This window comes from Homarus americanus, unplaced genomic scaffold (genome assembly GCF_018991925.1).
Source record: "Homarus americanus isolate GMGI-L3 unplaced genomic scaffold, GMGI_Hamer_2.0 scaffold41027, whole genome shotgun sequence".
Lineage (NCBI taxonomy): Eukaryota > Metazoa > Arthropoda > Malacostraca > Decapoda > Nephropidae > Homarus > Homarus americanus.
This window is the reverse complement of record NW_024745073.1, coordinates 7,894,968-7,917,761: the sequence shown is the minus strand read 5'-3', so window position 1 is coordinate 7,917,761 and position 22,794 is coordinate 7,894,968. Positions and strand designations below refer to the sequence as shown.

Below are 22,794 nucleotides of genomic sequence, written 5' to 3'. Positions count from 1 at the left end.
ACTGTACATGTATTCAGATATTGCTTAAAGATTCTAAAAGTGAAAAACCATTAACTGACCATGAGAACTTCTATGAGCTGCTTCAAATACTTTGCTGTATTTAATCATAGATGATGAAAGATATGTTTATTTTAAATATGTTATAGCAGTTAGAGAGACTGAATGAGAAATGAAAAGATCCTGGGTTACATTTTTGTCCCAGCCATCCAGGGTCATAGAGGGGAAAGGCTTGCAAGAGTGAAGAAGAAATATGATCTCATTGGGTACAGTATGTAATAAACTTTCCATCTGATTTCAGGTTCAGACTCATGGTTAATTTGTGCTCAGGTAGAATGAAGAGTTATGTAATTCTTGGTTAGCAGTACTGAATCTCACCATTCCCTTCATCAAATAGACTGAGAACTCTAACCTTAGCCTTTTGTAGTGCTTTTTTTAAGATTTTGTATATAAGTTTATTTTGTATTACACTTGGACAGCTATTTTTGTAGAAGTAATTAAGTTGAATTTTGTATGTCATTATGTAAGTTTGAATTTAGAAAGTGTATGCAGGTTGTAATTGAGTTTAAGGTCTGCTTATGCAAAACATCCAACCTCAGCAATTAGACATAAGGGATTCATATCAAACTTTTTTGTATTATCATTATGATTATTATTATTATTGTGGTAGACTTGTAGCCATTTTAACTGTACCAAAACATCAGGAGAAGTCAGGGTATTCAAAAGCTACATGACTTTAAACAATTATATGTCTTTATTAATGTCTATATTCAGAAGATGTACAGAAGGTCGATCCGTATATTCCTCGCAACTGATGCACTTGAATCTAAAATATGTCGGCAGTGTTGTATGCTTTATAGATTATGCATAACACAGATTTGACATGGCCATCTTGTAATATAAAATGTTAAAAAATGAGTTTATGAAAGACGTGTAGACTATTACCTATTAGGTTGAAGTTGGTTAGTTATTCTCAGTTCACAGTTACTAGTTCCCTGTTCCTGGCTCCTTGGTATATGCTTGAGGTTTTTGAGGGAAAAACTTGGAATTAGGAAGTGGGAATAAGTAATCAACTTTGACTTAATCTATTACTTGATTGGTTGTGGTGACAATGACTAGTCAGTATTGTGCATGTCTAACATGAATTTAATTCATATCTGTAATAGTTTTCAAATAGTAGTAAATATTTGGTCTTCTCTGCCCATAGAATCATTGTATGGGAGGAAGGGTTTGTCATCTCTTGTATATACTGCTGTTTGAAACCTTTGTAAGGAGACAGTGTTTGTTTTTCTTCTCATGGATTGTTATTTTCTTTGGCCATATTATATTTGCACAACCTTTAGCTGGTGTGCTACAGTCTGAGGCTCCACATGATCCTTCAGATAATGCTACTTTTCACTTTTTTATGCCTTAATATATCGGCTCATTTTAAACCTTTTATCTTTTCCTGTTTTATTATTTCCTCCTAAAATATACTGACTTTGGCAGCCCACATGCATTTTGTGCTTTCCTATTCTTTGTGTAACTAATGGCAACTGCCTTATATATGTGATTGTCAAACCAGCTTACCACATTCTTTACCAAGTTCTGCAAGAGTTGGTGCTGGATCTCCTTTTAAAACTGAATATACAGTAGTTAAAATCAAAGTGTAATACCATCCCACCTCCAAGTAGCACTTCACATCTAATTATCTGATTTTCTCTCTCTTCCCCAAATGGGATTAATTAAATATGAATATTTCAGTTACACCCTGTACTATTATGTCCCTCGAACTGTTTGCTTGTTGTCCTTAGCTCTGTATCATTTTGGGTTACTTTAGTGTATAAGTTATATGCAGTCTAAAGGAATTTATCAGATAAGACAAGCATCTTCATTTTTTCCTCAACTTTTAGTCACAAGACACGTCCAATTCATAATATCATTTGTGAAAATCTCCATGAATCATAACAGCTTCATCTTTCAGCAAATGTAATCTCAATATTTGAGGCACTCGGCTTACGAATGACGAACTTACCATACCCCTGAAAATCCATTTTTTTTTATAGTAAAGGAATAGTCTTGCTTTCCCCATCAAATGGCTTTTGTACACTCATGTGGTTTGTTCGTCAATTGTAGCCTGAGCTGTGAAAGTTTGTCATATGTATGCCGAACCTCATTTATCATCAAATTAATTTACAACAGTGTTCCTACATGAATCAAAGTAAATCATTCATAAATAATGCAGTTTTATATACAGTATATTTAATTTTTTTTTTTTTTCTTCTGTATGTGTAGACTTGTCTGTGTCAGATGGGGCAAGTGTTTCTCTTAAATTAGTCTCTCATGAATATTATTATCTTTTTAACATGTCCCTCATAGGTCATAATTCATTCTGTGCATGTTTTCATGTTCCTTCATTAAACTTTTTTTTTTGACCATTTGCTGTAAGTCTACGTATATGTAAGAAAGATATAAGATCAAAATAATTATCAAAAAATAGTCTATGGTGATGATGCTCATGATGAAGGATTTCCATGTGGCATATCATAAATTTTACAAGTTATGTCAATTTAGAAATTTTTATAAATGTGCATGCAGTACTTCTATGTTCCATAATTTCACTAACCTCAGACCTCAGTCAAATCAGTGCCCAGGGGCATGAACGCAGGGATAATATGTTCCAGCTCTGTGCTTCTCCCTTCTTTGGGGAGAGTTATATACAGTACAGTATACTATATATATATATATATATATATATATATATATATATATATATATATATATATATATATATATATATATATATATATATATATATATATATATATATATATATATATATATATATATATATATATATATGGTATATACTGTATGTCTTGTTTTCATACATACAAGTTGAATAAGGACAGAAATAGTGTTTAAGAAGTATATATATTTATAGATCCCCTTGTTTATCTCAGTTTCTGCTAATTTTATAAATATTACCATGACAGTTAACAATTTCCTAATGCACCGACTTGCTCTCAGGTGATTTTGATTCATGCAATCTATTCTCCATGTCATGTGCACAAATACTATTAATATATAAGTAAATTTCTCAATGAATTCAAATTTTCTATAAATAATGGATCAGTTAATTTATGATCATTGTGAATGTATAGATGAAACTGTATGTCTTCTGAATATGGCTTTAGGAAGTTTGTACAGTATATTAACATTTTAGGTTTGTCAAAATGTTGTATGCAAAATCTAACAATATACTTGGTATAACTTTTATAAAAAATTGTTTTACCAATAAAAATTTACTTGTACAGTACTATATACTATATAAGTAGAAATATTCAGAGGAGTAAAGCTTGACTGTTATTGTTTCTGGTACCTTAATATACTTTTTCAGAAAACAAATGAAAACACATTGACACATACATACTGTACACACACAGTACAGTATATATATATATTATATATATATATATATATATATATATATATATATATATATATATATATATATATATATATATATATATATATATATATATATATATATATAATATATATATATATATATATATATATATATATATATATATAGGTATACATATATATATATAATATATATTTTGATAAAATCACACGGGAAAATGGAAACAACGGAGCACCTTAGCTTTCGTCTTTATTCAAGACATCTTCAGAGGCAACTGAACTACATGGACAGAGAGAGGCTTAAATATACAGGGTGACCTTAAAAACATGAGGTCAGGTCAGCTCTTCTACGTGTGTGTTGGTGTGGGGATTAGTGGATGACATCATTATGACCTGACCTCATGTTTTTAAGGTCACCCTGTATATTTAAGCCTCTCTCTGTCCATGTAGTCCAGTTGCCTCTGAAGATGTCTTGAATAAAGACGAAAGCTAAGGTGCTCCGTTGTTTCCATTTTCCCGTGTGATTTTATCAATATTTATCTTATCCACATTTCCATTGTGGATTTACATGCGATATATATATATATATATATATATATATATATATATATATATATATATATATATATATATATATATATATATATATATATATATATATATATATATATATATATATATATATATATATATATATATATATATATATATATATATATATATATATATATATATATTTATATATATTATATTATATATATATATTACATGGAGTTTTACATAATTTAAAACACATTTAACAGTACACATTGAGCATCTTAAACACATTCAATAATACAGTACAGGTACTGTATAGTCATATGTATATGTACAGTACATAAGATCACATGTTTGTGCTTAAACATGTTAATATTTTGTTTTTCAACATTCAATTAAGCATACTATATGACTTCATAAGTTTTTATTGATCACATCAACAGAATCACATATCTCACAAGCAGGAACCCACAGCCTGCCTGTACAAGTGTCTACCCTACTTGAATGATGCTGCTAGCTATATTGTCAGGGCTATGCATTGATACCATGCAATGTGTTGTAGCTTGTTAGCATTCCTAGTTTAAGAATAATTCAATAAAATTTTCATACATGTAACCAGTTTTATTGTCATCTCTCTGAAGCTTGTATTTATTGCAAGAGATCTATACTAAAGCTTGCCTTTATTCCTTTTATGTTTTAAGTGACTGCTGTACCCCCACGGATTTCAATTGAAAATTATATTGTAATGTTTCTGGTGCCATTGGCCTTCAATCATGTCTAATGATTAATAGTTTCTATCAATATTTTCCTTTTAAACAATGAAATTAATGAATAGAAACCTCAATAAATCCTTTCTAGAAAATTGGGAGTGTTGTAACCACTTTGTAGTTAAAAACATCCTTAAGCACAGTACTGTATACACAAGTTTAAGGTTCTGTATAAATATGAAAAGAAGGAGCATGTGAATTAGGAACCAGAGCCTATTTCATATGATGATTAAGCACTGATCTACCCCCCCTCCTCCGTAGTTAGGGTGTTTAATCACAAAGTGAAATAAGCTCAATTGCTTAATCTTGATACAGTATACTTTGAAATTACAGTAGTTTGACCACCTTTAACCTCCTACCAGAATACAGTAACAAGCCATGTATTGTAGATATAATCATTGTACAATACAGCATAGTTTGTGTATTCAGAAAACAGCTAATTTATAATGCTGAGTGGTCTTGGCTAAAAGTAATACTCTGATAATGTTTCACTTCAAATCATAACTAGAATATTTGCATTTCAAATCACTTGAAGATTAGCTCCAGTGTATTTCAACTGATGATTTAACACCCAGTGCCACCCAGGGGATTAGGTTAATTGAGATTAGGGAGTTTAATAATCATGTGAAATAAGAATGGGGAGCTAATCTTAAAGTGATCATATTAATATGCGTTTGCACCTGTAAGTTTGCTCTCGAGAGAAAAATAACAAACTTATGACATCATGCTGTGTAAGAGTTATCATCCCACACTTTGCATTGGTCAATCATCCTATTAAATTATGTTATGTATATCATATTTGGATGATATACCTAACATACAGTACTTATTAACGACTTATAATCACAGCTAGGACTACATAATCATATTGTTTAGATTTCTTCATCAGTTAAATTTCCATAAGTTATTACCAATATTAATTAATTGTTCCTAAAGTACAGTCATTGTTGTTTTTTGTTATTTATATCAGATTTAATTAATTCAGAGATCCCAGTAAAGTAAAGGTATTAGATGAATTCCCTTATGGAGTCGGTGGTTCGGTCAGAGGACGGAGGGTCGTTCAGTAGTCTCGTTACGGCCACCACACACTACACGTCATGGACGGATTTGGCCAAGCATTTTTGGATTCTTTTGCCATGACTTCAGTTCTCCGTGTTGGATTCACCGTGGTGGAGAGTTTCAAATAGTAAAGAAGGTATGAGAAGTTGGTAAATATGTTGGCTTAGTGAGATGGAGGTGTAATACGTGTACTTGCCAACAAATATCATCTCTTACATATGTCGCCCAACACTGCTGACACTTTACTTTTACAATTTCCGCTAATTGTCATTAACATAGAAATATAATTATGGAAAATATATTTTTAAGCGTTTACTAGAGATGTCACCATAACATATTTGGTAAATATATATTCTTAAATCTTGGGATTTATTTTCTTCTCAGTGGATATTTTGCCGTGACTGGCTGAATACCTACTAACGCTATTTTACCGTGAGTGCGCTCTGATTGGCTAATTCAATTAAAATGACAATCCACAGAACCTATTAGAACCTTACCAAACCTAACCTCACCTAACTTCCTAGCCTGTGCATTGTTATTTCTGTTTTCCTATCATCCAAACAATTGTAAAATTGCAGATTGTAGCAACCAAAGAACATGAGGAAAAAAAAGTGTTTATTCTGATGTCTTTGATGCGATTGGTTCAAAACTGACATCCTTTTTACCGAAAATCACTCATTTTGGATTTAGCCCCCCAACAATAATGGGGGAAAGCGTGGGAATTCTGGGTTCTGGGAGGGAAGAAGCTAAAACGAGTAATTTGTGGTAGAAGCGAATTCCCAAATTGGCCGGATTGCAACAAGAAAACATCAGAAGAACACATTACACAAATTCTGCTATTTACGAAAAAATAGTAGAAATAATAGTTCTATCGATTGCGTGTTCTGAATTCCCGGTACTCTGTGCTTGCTAACTTATACAATATAACGAAACTAAACCTTACCTAACCCCCTAGCCAAGGGCTCCACCCCTGGACCCCCAGATGCTATGTAATAACCCAGTGTCACGTGGTCAGCCTCGATGAGAATATAAATGGTAAAGGTTTACAAAACTGTTATCACCCGAAGGAAATCTGCAATTTGATTTAAATTTTTTGTACACACTAATAGCATGATATTAAACACACAAATGGAAACGACAATACATAAACCTAATAGAACCTGACCTAACATACCCATAGGTTTTATTAGGTTCTATTCGTTATTGTGTTAATTTATGTGTTAAACAACTTACCTTAATATTGAGGTTGATATACATCAGGAGGAATTTGTGGAAGCTTTCACCATCATTTAGGAAATGTCTCTTGAAGATGGATTCTTTTACTTGCTTTTACTTTTGTCCTCTTCACCACTGATCGGTTCGTTAGCCACTTGGGCGATCGGTCTTGTCTCTGTTACACACTGTTGGCAAGTACTAGGCATGCACCGGGAGGAGAATTATGCGGTGGGATAGAGTAACTAAAAACAATAATTAATTTTTTTTTAATTATTCTAGAAAGTTGTCGTTTCTTTTAATATAATTAAAATCATCAAAACAATAATTATAGCAAAAATAAAGAAAATCAACAAACAACTTCTAATGATAACAGTTTTGTAAACATTTACCAAATACAGTAAATAGTCGTCACAATATTTGCACGACTCAAGTACGAACACACACAATTTGAGCAACAGCATAGGGGCAAGAGGTGCTCTGATTTTATTCTTTTTAAAATTCAATAACTTCCTTTTTATCAATTTGCAGCGGAGTGTAATACAGGTATAAGAAAATGATCATAGAAAAAATAGTTCTATCGATTGAGTGAGTGTAGTGAATTTCCGGAATTCTGTGGTTGTTGTTTATTGCAATACGTATTTCCCATATAACTCTAGGAATAATGAATGCAATGGATATTTTGCCATTTTGTTCACTGGTAATGGACAATTAGCCAATCAGAGCACACTCACAGTGCCTACTTTTTTATTGTCACCATCTTGCTTGAGGTAATTAAATACTCTGACCAAATTTGGGGAATGGCAAATATTCTGGTAAAGGAATAAAACTTTTTATTTATTTTTATTTATTTATTTTTTATTGGGCACCCCCCTACATCCTTGTGTAAGGTGAAGCGCAGAAGCGTTGACAGCGCCCAATAGGGAAGCATGCTAAGTTCATGCTTGCCTTTATGTCTCACAAGTTAAGGGCGTAGAAGCCTGAAGAGTCAAGGGCATAGAAGCCTGAAGAGTCAAGGGCGTAGAAGCCTGAAGAGTCAAGGGCGTAGAAGCCTGAAGAGTCAGTGGTTTATGTCATCAAGTTATTGGAAGCTCCAACAACTCCCTGAATACTAATTCACAACTTTCGATTTGCAACAGGTACCTACTTTACTGCTAGGTGAACAGGGACTAATGGGGGCTAGGAAGTAAGTCCAAACAACTTCCACCGGCCCGGGAATCGAACCCGTGACATCTCGCTTGCAAGGCAAGAATGGTATCACATCTACCACCGGTCCCCACAAAAGGAATAAAACGTGATCTTGCAAGACTATGGGCAAGTTACACAGTTATTTCCACACTCAAAATGTTGAGAATGTGGGACAGAATTTAAATGGAAAATTAAGAGTTGGTTACTACTGGATTAATTTTGTTAGTCATCAGGTGAATAGTACTATTACGACCCTCCTCTTCCACCACTGATTGCCAGAGGCCAAGGTCGTATGTACAGAAGCAGTAGATATATCACAAGTAACCTCAAATTACTACTAGCTGTTCTGCTAGTCTGGTAATTTCCTGACGATCAGTATTAGTTTACAGACAAACAACAGGCAGGTAGATTTTCACCAAGTCACAGAAACACACTTGTGACCTCTAGTCTCCTCTAATTATCACTTATTCTTTACAACACTGTTCGCAGGGTCTGTCTTCACAGCTGGACTTCTCACTTGGAATACCGGTGTATATACTGTAGTCGGCACACTACCAGTGTACAATTCCTTAGTCTTTTCACTTTATATTGCTCACAACAATTCCACAATACTTGCACAACAATTAATTTCAGTTGTCACTACTAGGCTTGTACTTCACACTCTGAGCAGAACCGATCGACTAATTCTAAGGCAGCCCACTGCCGCATATATACCTCATCAGACGATCATATAACATCCTTGCACCACCCAGACATGTCTCCCTTTTACAGATACTTTAACGGGCAATGTTTGGTGGATTTGGCATCCTGTGTACCGCCGGCAAGGTCGTAGGCTCGTAACACTCGTCTTGCCTGCGATGCCCACCGTTTATCTGTGGATGTCGGTCAAACAAGAATAACCCGTTATAGTACATCCTTCCTTCCTCACACAGTCAAACTGTGGAATGCTCTACTTTCTTCTGTGTTTCCATACACATACAATGTCACTTCAAAAAGCTGGTTTTCCGGCATCTTCGTGATGTAGATTAATACAGTACAGTGGTCCCTCGGTTAACGAACACAATTCGTTCTAGAAGGTCGTTCGTTAACCGAAACCATTGTTTCACTGGGATTTTTGGTAATTGGTTCCAGCTCACCGAAAATTACATACAAACTAAAAATACGTTCAGTAAAGTACACTTACTTTGAGGTGTGTATGTAGAAGGCTCCTGGTTGATGATGATGATGATGGGAATTAGAAGTGGGGGTGGAGGAGAAGGGACAAGAGAGGGCAGTGGGGGTGGAAGAGAAGTCACCCCATGCCGTCATTTCACCCATAAAATTTTAAGTTCACTTGGTGTAATTCAAGATTATTTTCTTTAAATCAACACTGCACTGCACTATATATTGTCAATATGTAAAATAAATTTCAGAATGACCAATAATTGTACTGTAAAAACTTAAAAATAGTTGATGTTCAAGAGAGTCTCAAAGCAAGATGCTACCTCCACTGATCAGAGACACAAACTGACGCCATTCTGGGTGAGTCAAGTGGCTGTTTGGCGCGCTAAAAACTAGTTCCCTGTACTTCAATTATGTTACATAATTGCTAAAATGACTAAAAAAAATTTAATATAAGACTTGGAAAATTATTGAATAGTACAACCTTCTTGATATTTACTCAAATGGTAACGAATTTAAGCCCTAAAACCGATTACTGTATTGGCGGACTAATACTCCAGCTGGTGAGCAGGCGAAAACATGTTGACACGATTTCATAAGGATTTCGTTAACCGAATTTTTGTTCGTTAATCGAGTTGAAGATTCTTATGGAAGGTAATTTGTTAACCGAGGGATCACTGTACGAGTATAATCTTTTTCTTTTCTATTTTTAATTTCTTTATACTCTCATTTTTTCGCTGCCTAGGCCCCGTTGTGGGTCGATGATCTGTGCCCGGGTGGGCTATTCACCGAAAAAAAAAGCAATACATTCTAGAAAATTCTTACATAGGTAATGCATCAATATATACAAGAAAGTCTCCCATAACTTGCCCAAATAATTGCTGCTTGGAATAGAAAATATTAAGAAAAACAAGTTCACAAAAAATTTAATACCAAATTATGCCTTGGCATAACAGTACAGTACATAATAAGCAGTAGACCTAGTAAGGGGCTAGTTTGCATTGATCTACTGTGTTTGAAAAATGTATGTTTGTGTGGTAATGGTGATAGGCTATTTTATTTACATGTTTAAGTTATATACAATTATAGTACCTGTTTCTCTTTGCAGGCCCTCTCAATAATTATGGCTGCCTAAGAGCGGGGGAGCAGAAGAAGGGCCCCCTTTGGGGGTCCGCAGCTGAGTAATGGCTCCCCTTTGCTCCTATCATTACTTCAATATCTGATGGAGGGAAATTGTTGAAAGTTTGTGGAACATTATATAGCAACCAATGGTTATTAGTTAGCTCTACATGAGAGGAAGTGACTGTGAGCTTTTAAAATGCCTTGTTATACTCTGGACATATCACATGTAATGTGCAGTTAGATACATAGAGGGCAGTTTTGACTGTAGTGTTTGTATCTTGTAGAAACTAGAATAAAAAACATGGAAAGTAATACAATACTAACACTGTAAAGTGCACTATAGAACAAGCTATGCAGTAATACTGTATATGAACCAATTGTTTTATAGACAGCATCTCCTATGGATTTACTCAACAGGAAACATTTACGAGTTGCTTATTGAAAAACTATTGCCAGTTGGCAGTTCATGTGATATTATTTTCCCCATATGAATCCAGAATATATGTACGTATACCTTGAATTCAGACTGTTGTAGACTCAACAAATTGAGCCTTGTGTGCTCCAGACCTCCAGTGTTCTTCCAGTTTATCATGAAGACACAAAAATATATCTAATGTCTTTCATATGTATGGCTGTGAATTAACTTGGAGCTGGTCTCCAGGTTTTTTTTTTATTGGTTCTCTTGATTTTAAGAACCCTCACGTGTATGTGTTGGAAGTAATTACCTGTAATTACTCTTACTAAGAATTAGACATTTTTGTGTACATAATTATGGATATGATAGAGTTGAGAACTATAGCTCTCTTGATTTAGAGAAAATTTGAAGACAATCTTAAATCAATAGCTATGATTCAAAAGCAGTTCCAAGTAGAAAATGAAATATTTCAGTCATGAGCTGATAGTGTCCACGGTATTGTACATTGTGTCACTTGTATGGCATAATCAAGCTGTGAATTAGGTATGTAGATGGAGTGAAGAACTGAAGGTTGCCCTACACCAGCTGGACAGCTATTTTGTTGTTTGCAGTTGCTTTCATATTCCAAGTATAAGAGCAAAATGAGTCGAGCACTGGAGTCAAATTGCACTTCTGGGTGTCGTTCCCGGAAACATGGATCACTTATCACTGCAGCAATCATCAGGGGGTCTGAGGCACAAGCAATTTCATATACAAAGGTAAGTTGCAAGATTTGGATAAGGATGACTAGTCTTTATATTGATATTAATTTACTGTTAAGTTAGCTCACCCAGCCAGGGCCATATCTACCCTTTTGCATTGGCAATCAGTTATATATCAATAATTGACTTGAAATGCTTATATGATTTCAATTGAACTTGCTAGGGTTGTTAATAGCTGTAACGGCATATTCAAAGAAAAAATCTCTTAAGTGCTATATTGTTCTTAATAACTGGTACCTTTTGGTTTTGAGGCAATAGCTATGAACATTCTTGATACAAAAATCTGTGTAAATGAATTTCCTAAATTAGCACCTCTTTTTCATGTAACGAAAGCTTCCCTCGCTTATACAAATTTGTGGCCTGGCAAAAAATCAAAGTGCATGCCTCTGGGAGTTAGCTGGAGCGGCCATCTTGGAGAGATACGAGATACACAGATGTATTCTCGTTCACTGATCATACCCCCCCCCCCCTCCCTTATTCCAGAATCTGTGTCAGCGTTGTTGTTTTGTGTCGGATGAAACGGGGAAAACTGCGCTTCACACTGCAGCTTCTTGTGGCAAAAGAAAGGTCAGTTTTTTGTTTGCTGCTCTGAGCTCACTGTTAATACATTTGCATATCAGAAATTTGAAAATTATTTTTGGAAATAAAAAATTTCTGAAAAGTTTTTGTCATAATGCATCGTCCAATTACTGTAGTATTAATGACACATTGTTTTACATCTTTCTTCACTTAACAGAAGAATATAATTGGTCTATTGGAAAGAGTTATAGTTTAACAAAACTCCCAGACACCAGGGTATTAATAAGAAACTGACATATACAGTATTTTATATTTTCAGTCTTTTAAATTTTTTATTTATGGATTTTAAAACTTTGTAAGGATTTGTTTGTATCCAAAGTATTACCTATTATTATTGACAGGTGGTGAAGTGGCTGCTGTCAAAAGGAGCATCGGTGAATCAGCGTGACTGGGAAAGTGGTTATACTCCCTTACATCGTGCACTCTTCTATGGTCATCTTCATGTTGCTTGTGCTTTAATTCAGGTAAGTTTTACGTCTATCATATATAGAGGAAATATTTTTCCATCCATCTCTAAAGGGACTTGGGGAGACAGCACATGCTAATTAATGTTACTGGAATGTAGTTTCAAATTTTTGGATATTGTTAGTTGCATAAGTTTGTTGTAGTAAATTTGAGGTTCTTTGAGGCTTGTGGAATGAAAAGAAGAAAAAAGACAGAACAAGGATTAAGGAAATTTAATATACTGTAACCATGATATATATTGCTTTTTATGCAATATTGTCCACTATAGCTAGAAATCCCCTTCTCTAGCAGAGGCTATAGCCAGTTGGCTTGGATACCCTCCAACAGGTTTGTGGCTCAGTCAGCTGGAATTGATTTCAAATTTGCAGATTGGCCTGAAATCGAGATGGCAGACAATATTTCTTAGTGTATCTGGTGGTAACTTGGCAAACTCGTCTCTAATGTGACCTCTTAGCCCCTTTTTAGGAGATACTGTATATGAAGGAGAAGAAAGCATGATTAATGTTTAGATGTCCCTGGCTGATGTTATGGGAGGATTATATGAAGCATGGACCCCATAGATAGTAGCCCTGTATTATGAGATCCTTATGGCTATAAGCTTATCTAGAAAAAGGGATTTCAGTATCAAGCCACCATCATTCACTACATATCTTAAGTAATTTAATATATTACTCTTCTCTTTTTACAACAGGCTGGTGGTAACTTATCAACCTTGGATCATGATGCTCTTACACCACTGGACCATGCAAACTTTGATAGGCTATCTACAGTTTCCTTCAACAATGGATTATCAAAGCGGGTCTATGTGTGGGGTAATAACACAAATTATAATTTAGGACAGGTGAGTTATGAGCTTAGCAAATTCACTTAGATAACCTAAAGTTCTATGTCTTCACTTATTACTTGATAATTCTCCTCAAGTTGTTGTTGTTCTCTGATTTCTCACAACATTGCAAATAGCTAGATGTGCTATATGGAACTTAAATTACATCTTTCTGTTTCTGGCAGGAACATGTTGAACTGATTCCTTGCTCTTGGAATAGTCCATTGTTTTATATTTAATTCCTATTTGTGTATGCAGATGTCTCTGCCCACTGATGAGATTTCTATGCCATGGATATATCCTGGAGTGCAGGAGTTTATTCTCTAGCTCTTCATGGAGTCTGTTCGGAGCTTCTGGAATCTCTCAGTTGGGTTCATCTTAGTAAAGGGAGAATTTGCTAAATATGCATTTCTTTTTTGTGACCACTTACTGTATTTTGGCCACTGGTGTCAGAGCAGGTGTTTTGTCAGGAACAGTTGATACCATCTCAGTGGATGTGGGATCCAAAGGGGATCGCTTGAATTCTTCATCTGGGAATCTTACCATGATAGAATGTGTGGGAGATATTATTTATATCACCAGGTCCCAGTCTATTTCACAGGAGGGTAATACAAAAGTATACTTTCCTGGTTCTGGAACAAATGGGATCAGGCTTCTCTGCTCCCTCCATTCTCCATCTTACTAAGAACAGGTTTCCTATCTTGTCTGGATCTTTTGTTTAGTGTTCAATGACTTTTCAACCTATAGAGATTAGGACTAAGTTATGATTTCCTTCCTGTGTCTTTGATCTCTTTTGAATCACTCTAACATTAGTTTATTTGATTTAAGTGTTTGTGTGTGTGTATGCAGCAGTAGCTCTATTTATCTGTTAGTATTGTGTACTTATCTATAATTCATATATTTTTTTTTTGGGGGTGGGGGGGATACTTCACTGTAATTTCAATTGCATTGCTATGATTTTTTTTTTCTTCATCATTAGGCAATTGGTTCACAGCAAATTTAATAAGAAATGTATGTTTTCTTTTATCAGGCAAACCAACATGCAAGAGGAACACCAGAGTGTTTAGATTCTTTACATCGTGAAGGTGATGACCTAAAGGATGTGGCTATGAGTAAATTTCATACTTTGTTCCTTGGTACTGGTGGTCGTGTATATGCTTGTGGTCATGGCCAAGGAGGTCGGCTGGGACTGGATACCAATTCCCCAGTTATCACCCCACGTCTTGTTAAGGCCTTCTTACATGAAACTATTGAGAAGGTGGCTGTAGGTCCTGACCATTCTCTGTTTTTAAACTCTTTGGGACAAGTAAGTGTTGTGTTTTACATTTTTGTGATTTTAAAACTTTCATGTAATTAAATTTTTTGTGATGTATGGGCTTATTAAATAGACCCTCAACTTTCTTCATAGTATTTATGATAATGATCTTCCTTTCAGAAGTAATAATTTTGCTCCTTTTATTTTCCCAGGTGTGGAGCTGTGGTACTAACTTGTATCATCAGTTGGGACTTAATCCACCACCAGAACATGTTTATACTCCAAGATTGCTCACTTGGCATAAATCCCATAAGGAAAATATTGAAGGTATTGCTGCAGCCAAATACCACTCTGTTATGTGGACACACACCATGCTGTATACATTTGGTCTCAATGCAGGCCAACTTGGTCATTTCAAGAATGCTAATGAACGTACCATTGTCATCCCAAGACAGGTGACGTCAGTGGTTTTAAATGAAAAAACTCGGCTTGTCTCTGTGGGAGCTAGTGATGGAGCCACTGTATTGTCAACATCATCTGGGGATATATATGTTCTTCATCAGTACCAAATACGCAAGGTAGCCTCTAGGCTGTGTGGAGTGAGCAAGGTGGCATGTGTTGGAGGTCACTTAGATTCAAAAATTGGAGCAGATGGTCTCATAGAACATGGAGGTGATGACCTTAAGATTGCTGTCCTCACTGGAAATGCATTAGGTCATCTGTATTTTTGGACTGCAGAGTCCTCTCAGCTGTCACGCTGTACTTTTAGCATCAACAGAGAATTAATTTTATCTGACTTCTGTCTGGGTCGTCATTGCATTGGGATAGTAACTGATAAAGGAGAGGCCTTCTCTGCTGTTGTATTGCCTCTTCGTGAACGCAAGACATCTGATAAGCTTTCTTTTCGTAGATTTTCAGGAATAAAGGGTCAAGTTCTTGAATTCCATGATCGCAGTACTTATTTCACATTACGCATCACTCGTATTGCTGCTTTGCACCGCACTACTGCCATCATGTGTGATCCAAAGGGTCTTAATTTTGCTGCTCTCCAGTTGGATCTAAGTGCTCTTGTGTCAAACATACCCCAAGTATGCCATAGTACTGCAGTAGAAAATTTTGGGTCTCTACTTAAAGAAGCTAATGAATTGGATACAATACACGATGTTGTGATTGTATGTGGCACTCAAAGATTTCCTGCCCACTCCTATATCTTGGCAAGCCATAGTGGTTATTTCTGCCGCCAACTCATTAATGAAAGGGGCAACTTGCTGGATGAAAAAGTGGATGTTCAGAAGGTGTGGGGCAACACTCTTCAGAATTCTGGAAAGAAACTCGTGATTCTTCATAATATTCAACCAGATGTCTTTCAAGAAGTATTGACATTCATATATACTGGTTCATGCAAATTTACTGATGGAGGCTGTAATCGGAATGGGCCAACAAATGACCAGCTGTTGGACGATATCAATAGTAATACTCCAGTCAAGCATGAATGGACATCAAGTGAAAATTTAAACCAAAGGTCTGCTTATTCATTATACAAAGAAGAAGCAGAGTGTGTAAAAACTACTAACAGACAAAAAAAGAAAAAAGGACAAAGGTCAACAGAGGCCGATAGAATGCTACACACACTACAGACTGCTCTGTCAGTTGCAAAGAAACTGGAAATCCCATTACTTGAAAAAGAACTGCTTGATATAAGACAGAATATGGATGAATGTATTCAAATTGGAGAGAAGCCTGCTAACAGGTAAGTGTCTTTCTTGTATGTACAGTATAAGTCATATATTATTATATCTGTACAAACTCTCCATTAAGTCCCTGTCTATTTTGTGGAAATAATGGTATTACAGGAAAGGTAATGAATAATATAACCAATTTTGTACTTATAAATATCAAGCCTTGATATTAGGTTCAACTTGAGCACTATCAGTGTCTGTACTTCCCAAATATCTTGGATGATTTGCTGAGAATTTGCACTAGCATCTGTGGTTATTTTTCTCACTGCTACTTAAATGCAGTTATGCAAATCTGGTACACCTGCAACTTTGTACATCTCGGACTATAAAGTCCCTTGCAAAGATGTCTAAGGACGTCAAGATAATCTGGTCCCATCACTGTAGCTCCGCAAAGAAAATGGGTCCATAAATCTATGGTTTTGTCATACCCACCCAGTTATGTGTTTTAGGAGAATCTGTCTTTCATTTGTAGAACTCATTTGGCTCTTCACTGGCCCAGATGCAACAACTCTTATTTTTGTGAAAAGTCCTCTTGCTGTTGTAATTTTGACACATGTTTGCTTATCAAGGATAATCTGCTTTATGTAACTCAAGTAGCACTTGAATGTGGTAACAATTCTATTTTAATGATGATTTTAAAATCTTGCAAACAGTTGATCTGGGTGTCTGCTACCTACATGATGCTGTGAGAATTAATGTTCTAGGATTTCATTCAAAAACTTCTCTTTATCAGTTCAACATTTTCCTGAGGTATACCTAGATGTCCAGATCTTGCCTCATCATTAACATACCAGTTAGTCTCTATATTTTAAATATATGTATAATTGCTTTGTCTGTTGCTCCTAGTGTGTAAAATATCCGTATGAAGTGTTCTCTTATCTCTTTGAACCTCTTGCCGTGGAGTCAAGGAGTCATTATCGTACTAACACAGTCATGTACATTCATTTGAAATTATTTCCACAAAATAATTATCTATCCCCAGGAAATAGAAGAAAAGACTATTCCAACTTTTATTAGTTTTGAATTGCTTTTAAAACAAAGCTACTGTGTATGATAAACTTCCAATAACAGTGTTCCTAGCTCATATCTCCAACTATGTTCACTTTTTATTTGATTTTGATACAGTATTAGATTTTGCTGATGTATAGAATTTTAACTACAGTATATTGAGCTCATTGTTATCAGTGAAAGGTTGTTCTGCTTTGGTTGACCATCTTGATTGACTTCCATAATTTAAAAATAAAAAAGACATTATCTGCTGTAGTTTTTCTTTAATTTTTATTTGTATCTACAGGTTTACAGTGACATGCAAGGAAGAATGCACATACAGTCGAGAGAAGCATCAGGAGCTATGGGATGTGATGATCCGTAGCAAAAATGGAGAGGTTCTTGGGGCCCACAAGTGCATCCTTGCTGCAAAGTTAGAATATTTTCATTGCATGTTTGGAGCCAGTTGGATGGAGGTAAAGGGAAATTTTTATGTAGCATGAAAGCTTCTTCAAGCTTAGGGTTTGCTCTATAAGTGACTTGTGAGATTGATTACTCCACCAGAACACTATCTGGCAAAGTCTAGATTGTATAGGGGCCTGTATGTGTTATGAGTCAGGGATATGGTTTTGTTGGATTAGAGTAAATTTCTGCAGTCACACACTTGATTAGCATAACCTAGTTCTTTTTAACCCTTATCCACCAAAGTTGGATAGAAGCTTTGTATATAGAAAGCAGAAAGACATTTTGGGGGTCCAAAGTCAATGGTAAATGTCACTAATGAAACTAGATATTGACCAAGTCTTTGGTTTCCAGACTTTATTTTAATTTCTATTTAGCCTTCAGCCATCAAATTTTGGCTGAGATTTTCTTGCCAAGTCATATTTTTAATTTAAAATCTGTAATTCATGCAAGTAAGATTTAATTTTTTTAAGTAACCTTTTGACTGTTGTGTAGTGGTTTTCAACTAGTGAAGATTGTGAAAGTAATTTATGGTGAATATGGAAAATGGCCATAAAATTTTAATGATGGTGGACTGATGAGATCCAATATGCTGAACATCCCCTGGCAAGGCAAAACAAGTCCCAAATGGTCTTATTCAAGTGACCACGGAGCAATGTTGCATTTCATATTCTTGGAAGTTTAACAATCTGGTCTAATATTAATTGGACATCATACAGATAATGTTTATGTCGAGGTGGAAGAGTAGCAGAGTGGTATAGGTGTCACACACATGGAATTAGGTTGTTACTTACATATTTGTCAACTCTTTACTATGCTGCCATATTTCATGGTCACACTCAAGCTGAGTTACTGGGGCCTTGGGTAATTTTAGTTTATTTCATATATGAGATTGACTCTTTTTTTTAGTTGTTTATAGCTATATTTTGTGAGAGTTATGATTATAAAGGCACGTGTCCACTTGAGAGTGGACTCTTGATAGTTACTGTCGATACTTCTCTCCTGTGTGTGTCCACACGAGAGCAAATTTCTGCCAGTTTCAGCTTTTGAGAGTTTTTCCGACAGTAACTGTTGGAAAAACTCCCAGTGGTGTGTCCACCCGAACTAGAGCTACACACTATAGTGACTCGGTCAGTCGGTAGCTAGAAGATGCAATAGGAAGTTTGCTGCAGCATTTATAGTCACACTGGTGCTAGTAAAGAAAAGAAAGCTAAAACAAAAAGTGTTGGGTAAAGCAGTGGGTGGAATGACAAGTTGGATTGAATGCTAATATAGGCTTGTGAAAGAATTACAGTTAGAAGATGCTTGATAATTCCATAATTTTACATGCATGTCCGCAGCTCAGGTAGAAGTGTTGGTGAAATTATGATAATTTGAATGGTTTCTTAAATTGTGGAGTTTTCGAAGAATTTCGGACACATTAACATTAATTTTGTTGCTTATGCCAGATATTATTTAGGATTTCTTTCCTCTTTTGCTATAGTCTTCCCTCTTGAAATCCCACAGAATAGGATTCTCTTCACACAGGGATATTAGTTCAAAAGTTTTCTCCTGAGTACAGAGAGCCATGTTTCACCTTTTGAGAGCACTGTCAGACTGCGAACTTGATTCGTATGGCTGAGAGTTGCAGGCTAGCACATGTCCACATGAGAGCGAATTCGCAGACACTTTGTGTCTACTCTCCGACAGTAGACACAAACTATCCGACAGATACTCTCAGAACCATGTCCACTTGATAGGAGCGCTGTCGACAGCACTTTACTCTCAAGTGAACACGTGCCTTTAGACTATTAAAATATTAAAACTGCCATTTTATTTCCAGACTACTGCATCAAAATCTCTTGAAATGCCATTGCCAACCAACATCCTCTCCATTATCCTTGACTATCTCTATGAAGATAAATCACCAAAATTAATTCAATGTCGAGATCCAGAGTTTGTTTGCAATGTTCTGGCAGTTGCAGACCAATTTCTGATTACTCGGCTACGGGAACTGTGTGAAAGTGTTTTGAGCGAGTTGCTCACTCTGAAGAATGTGGCAGAATTGCTGGAATTTTCTGTGACCTACAATGCACTTCAGTTGAAAACAATTGTAATGGAATATATATGCCTGAATATACCTACACTACTGGAAAATGGGTAAGTTATTTTCATTTATTTATTCTAGTCATTTTCATATGAAGTATTACATGCTTCTGTTTGAAGCTATCAGGTAAAGGCTATATCACAATGAAAAATACAAAACTTAATTTAGCAGTGTATGTATGCATTTAAGTTATTTCCTTATATATTTGAGCAGTAATTTATGTTTTATGCACAAATTTAACATTCATGGGTTTATCTAGCACAAATAGCATAAATGCTTCTTATTATTGTAGCATCCCTGTCACCTAGTGCTTTTACAGCCAGCCCTTTGGGCAATTGAGAGGAATTAGGAAGGAAATTAGATACCAAAATGATTATTGGATGTTTTCTATAAAGAAAAACAAATTAAAAGAATAGGTATACACTATTACTGTATCTGTTTTAAGTTAGTTATGAAAATAAAATCATGCACACACAGGGTATTGTACTGTTCTTATTATTTTAGTGGCAATAACACCAAAAGGCTGTCATTGGGTATACCCCCTGTATAATTTTTCCCCCAGATCTCTGCTGTCTATCAGTAACAGTGATATTTTGGTGGAACTGAGTGAATATTACAGAGAATTATACCATGCAATCTCTTACCGGATGATAACCCCATATGATCACCCACCATATGCTGATGAATTAGAGCAGATGTTTGAGGAGAAGCCATTTACATTACCTGAATCTGATGAAGAATGGGATGACATTTCATCTGTTAAAGGTGATTCTATATAATTTTTACTACTTTGTTTCCTTTTCTGGTAATAGTGATATTCAGTCATTCAAATATTTCTATTTTTAACTTTTCACTTTTACATTGGCATAACCCTGTTTTAGTAAGAGTATACATACCATACTGTGTCCTTGGCTATTGTCCTGTTCATATACAAAGGAAAGGTTGCTGGGACCAAGGATAAAAGCACCAAGTTACTCCTCTTTTATGTATTATCTGATATTAATAGGATTAAAAAAAAATTAGGTGACCTTGACCTCTAGCTGATTTTGACGAAAATAGAATGGTGCTTAGCTGCTAGTTAGCTCAATCACGAGTAACAACTGTTAATAAAGATCAGGTTCTTAACTGTAGGCATTAGAATGCTAACAAAATGACTCGCAAACCTATCTGACCAGTGGATGTGAGACTCACAAATCATACTGACCAGCGTACTTAAAAATATTTTAGACTTCCCCAGGTAAAAATGTAAATATAAAATAAGAGGAATAAATAGGCATGAATGAGATAGTTAGACATATGATGATGAAATACTGTAAAGGGGTAATATTAAAATAAAGGTGATAACCAGAGCAAGAAAGTACATGACTAAGAGGTGTTACAATAGTAGTATACATTTAAATTATTACTAAATATATATATATATCCCCTTTGTAAAAATTATGGTGGATAACTTAGTAACTTTCAATTTGCTTAATTTACAGGGGAGAAGGCGTTATCATTTGCTGGAGGTTCTGGCTCAACACGTAAAAAGAAACGCCAGCACCGCAACAGCCAAGGAGATGGACGTTCTCGAAAAATATCATCATCCTCTGTTAGTTCATCTGACTGTGACATAACTAGAGACTTAGAAGAGGATTTTGAAACTTTAGATTTCAATGACTTACAAGAACGAGTTCTCACTGAATCTCCAAGTGGTGAAAGCAATAATTGTAAGCCTGAGTCAGTGTTACAATCTTCTACAAATACCGAGTTGGTTTGCCAGGTGCAGATGATACATGGTTAGTGTGATATTTGTACTCTTAAAAAAAATTTGACTCAATATTTCTGTGTAATAACAAAATGTGTGGAACTGAGTTAATTGTATGATGTGTGGATAGACTCCTCATTTTATTCTTCATGTTTTCAGAAAATAGCTCATGGCAGAAAGTTTGCAAGAAGAAAAGCACAGTTGGTCACTCAGCCCTTTTACCTATAAAATCACGAAGAGAATCACTCAATCAAGAAAGTCCTGCTGCTAACAATGAACAGTCTTGTGGTTTTCCCGGAAGAATTCAGGCTTGTGTTATGGAAACATCTAACAGGTACATAAGGATGTGTTTACTGTACAGTATGTACATGAGAGGGGATCTCACCTCCTTGATGAATCTGTGGACAATATATTCCAGGTTTTGCACATGATCTTAGAGGTGTGCCAATAAGGATTGTATCTAACATTTACTGATATAAATGCATGTTCGCTTTGGACCAATCAAGATATAATTATTTTTTAATGTACCTGTTAATAATTAATGGATTCAAATTCCTAGACTTGTGTGGTTTTGTGGGAAAGCAATTGGAATAATTCCATTTATCAGCTTATCCATTTGTTTTTTCAGGCTGTATTTTCTTTATCTTACATACTGTACAGTACTGTTATGTTCATTTTGTTTATTCTGGGCATTCTTTATAATTATTGAGCCAGTTTTTATCAAATAAGATGCTCATGTTCCTCGATGGGGTTTCTAGTAAAATTGTCTTTGAACCTGACATTCTTTCCAGGGAATAAACAACCAAGTTAAAGATTTTATAGTTAAATAGATGATATTATTGTAATTTGACTGTTGTGATAATACTTTTATTCGTTGATTTCAGAGAGACTTCATTACCCAAGTTCCCAAGCTTACAAGATTCCATGGAATTAGCACAAAAAAATGCCCATTTGCCAAAAAACAGGTAAGTTTTGAGTTAAAAGTACTGTATTACATAATTTCTCCAAAGTGTTTTGAAGATGA

General features: G+C 35.2%; 1 protein-coding gene across 4 annotated transcripts in view; it reads left to right on the top strand.

Moving 5' to 3' along the window:
• The first annotated feature begins 5,761 nt into the window (after positions 1-5,761).
• The window catches only part of LOC121878457 (inhibitor of Bruton tyrosine kinase-like), a 34,711-nt gene continuing 17,678 nt past the window's right edge, over positions 5,762-22,794 (top strand). For all 4 annotated transcript variants that reach the window (XR_006091159.1, XM_042384689.1, XM_042384688.1 and 1 more), the window contains exons 1-13: positions 5,762-5,904; positions 10,438-11,624; positions 12,111-12,194; positions 12,548-12,670; positions 13,363-13,512; positions 14,525-14,800; positions 14,962-16,499; positions 17,783-17,951; positions 19,760-20,076; positions 20,586-20,788; positions 21,505-21,801; positions 21,930-22,104; positions 22,655-22,735. Coding sequence is in view for 3 of the 4 variants with exons in the window: in XM_042384689.1 (XP_042240623.1) it covers positions 11,508-11,624; positions 12,111-12,194; positions 12,548-12,670; positions 13,363-13,512; positions 14,525-14,800; positions 14,962-16,499; positions 17,783-17,951; positions 19,760-20,076; positions 20,586-20,788; positions 21,505-21,801; positions 21,930-22,104; positions 22,655-22,735 (3,530 nt within the window). In the remaining variant the exon portion in view is untranslated. The remainder of the gene's footprint in view (positions 5,905-10,437; positions 11,625-12,110; positions 12,195-12,547; positions 12,671-13,362; positions 13,513-14,524; positions 14,801-14,961; positions 16,500-17,782; positions 17,952-19,759; positions 20,077-20,585; positions 20,789-21,504; positions 21,802-21,929; positions 22,105-22,654; positions 22,736-22,794) is intronic.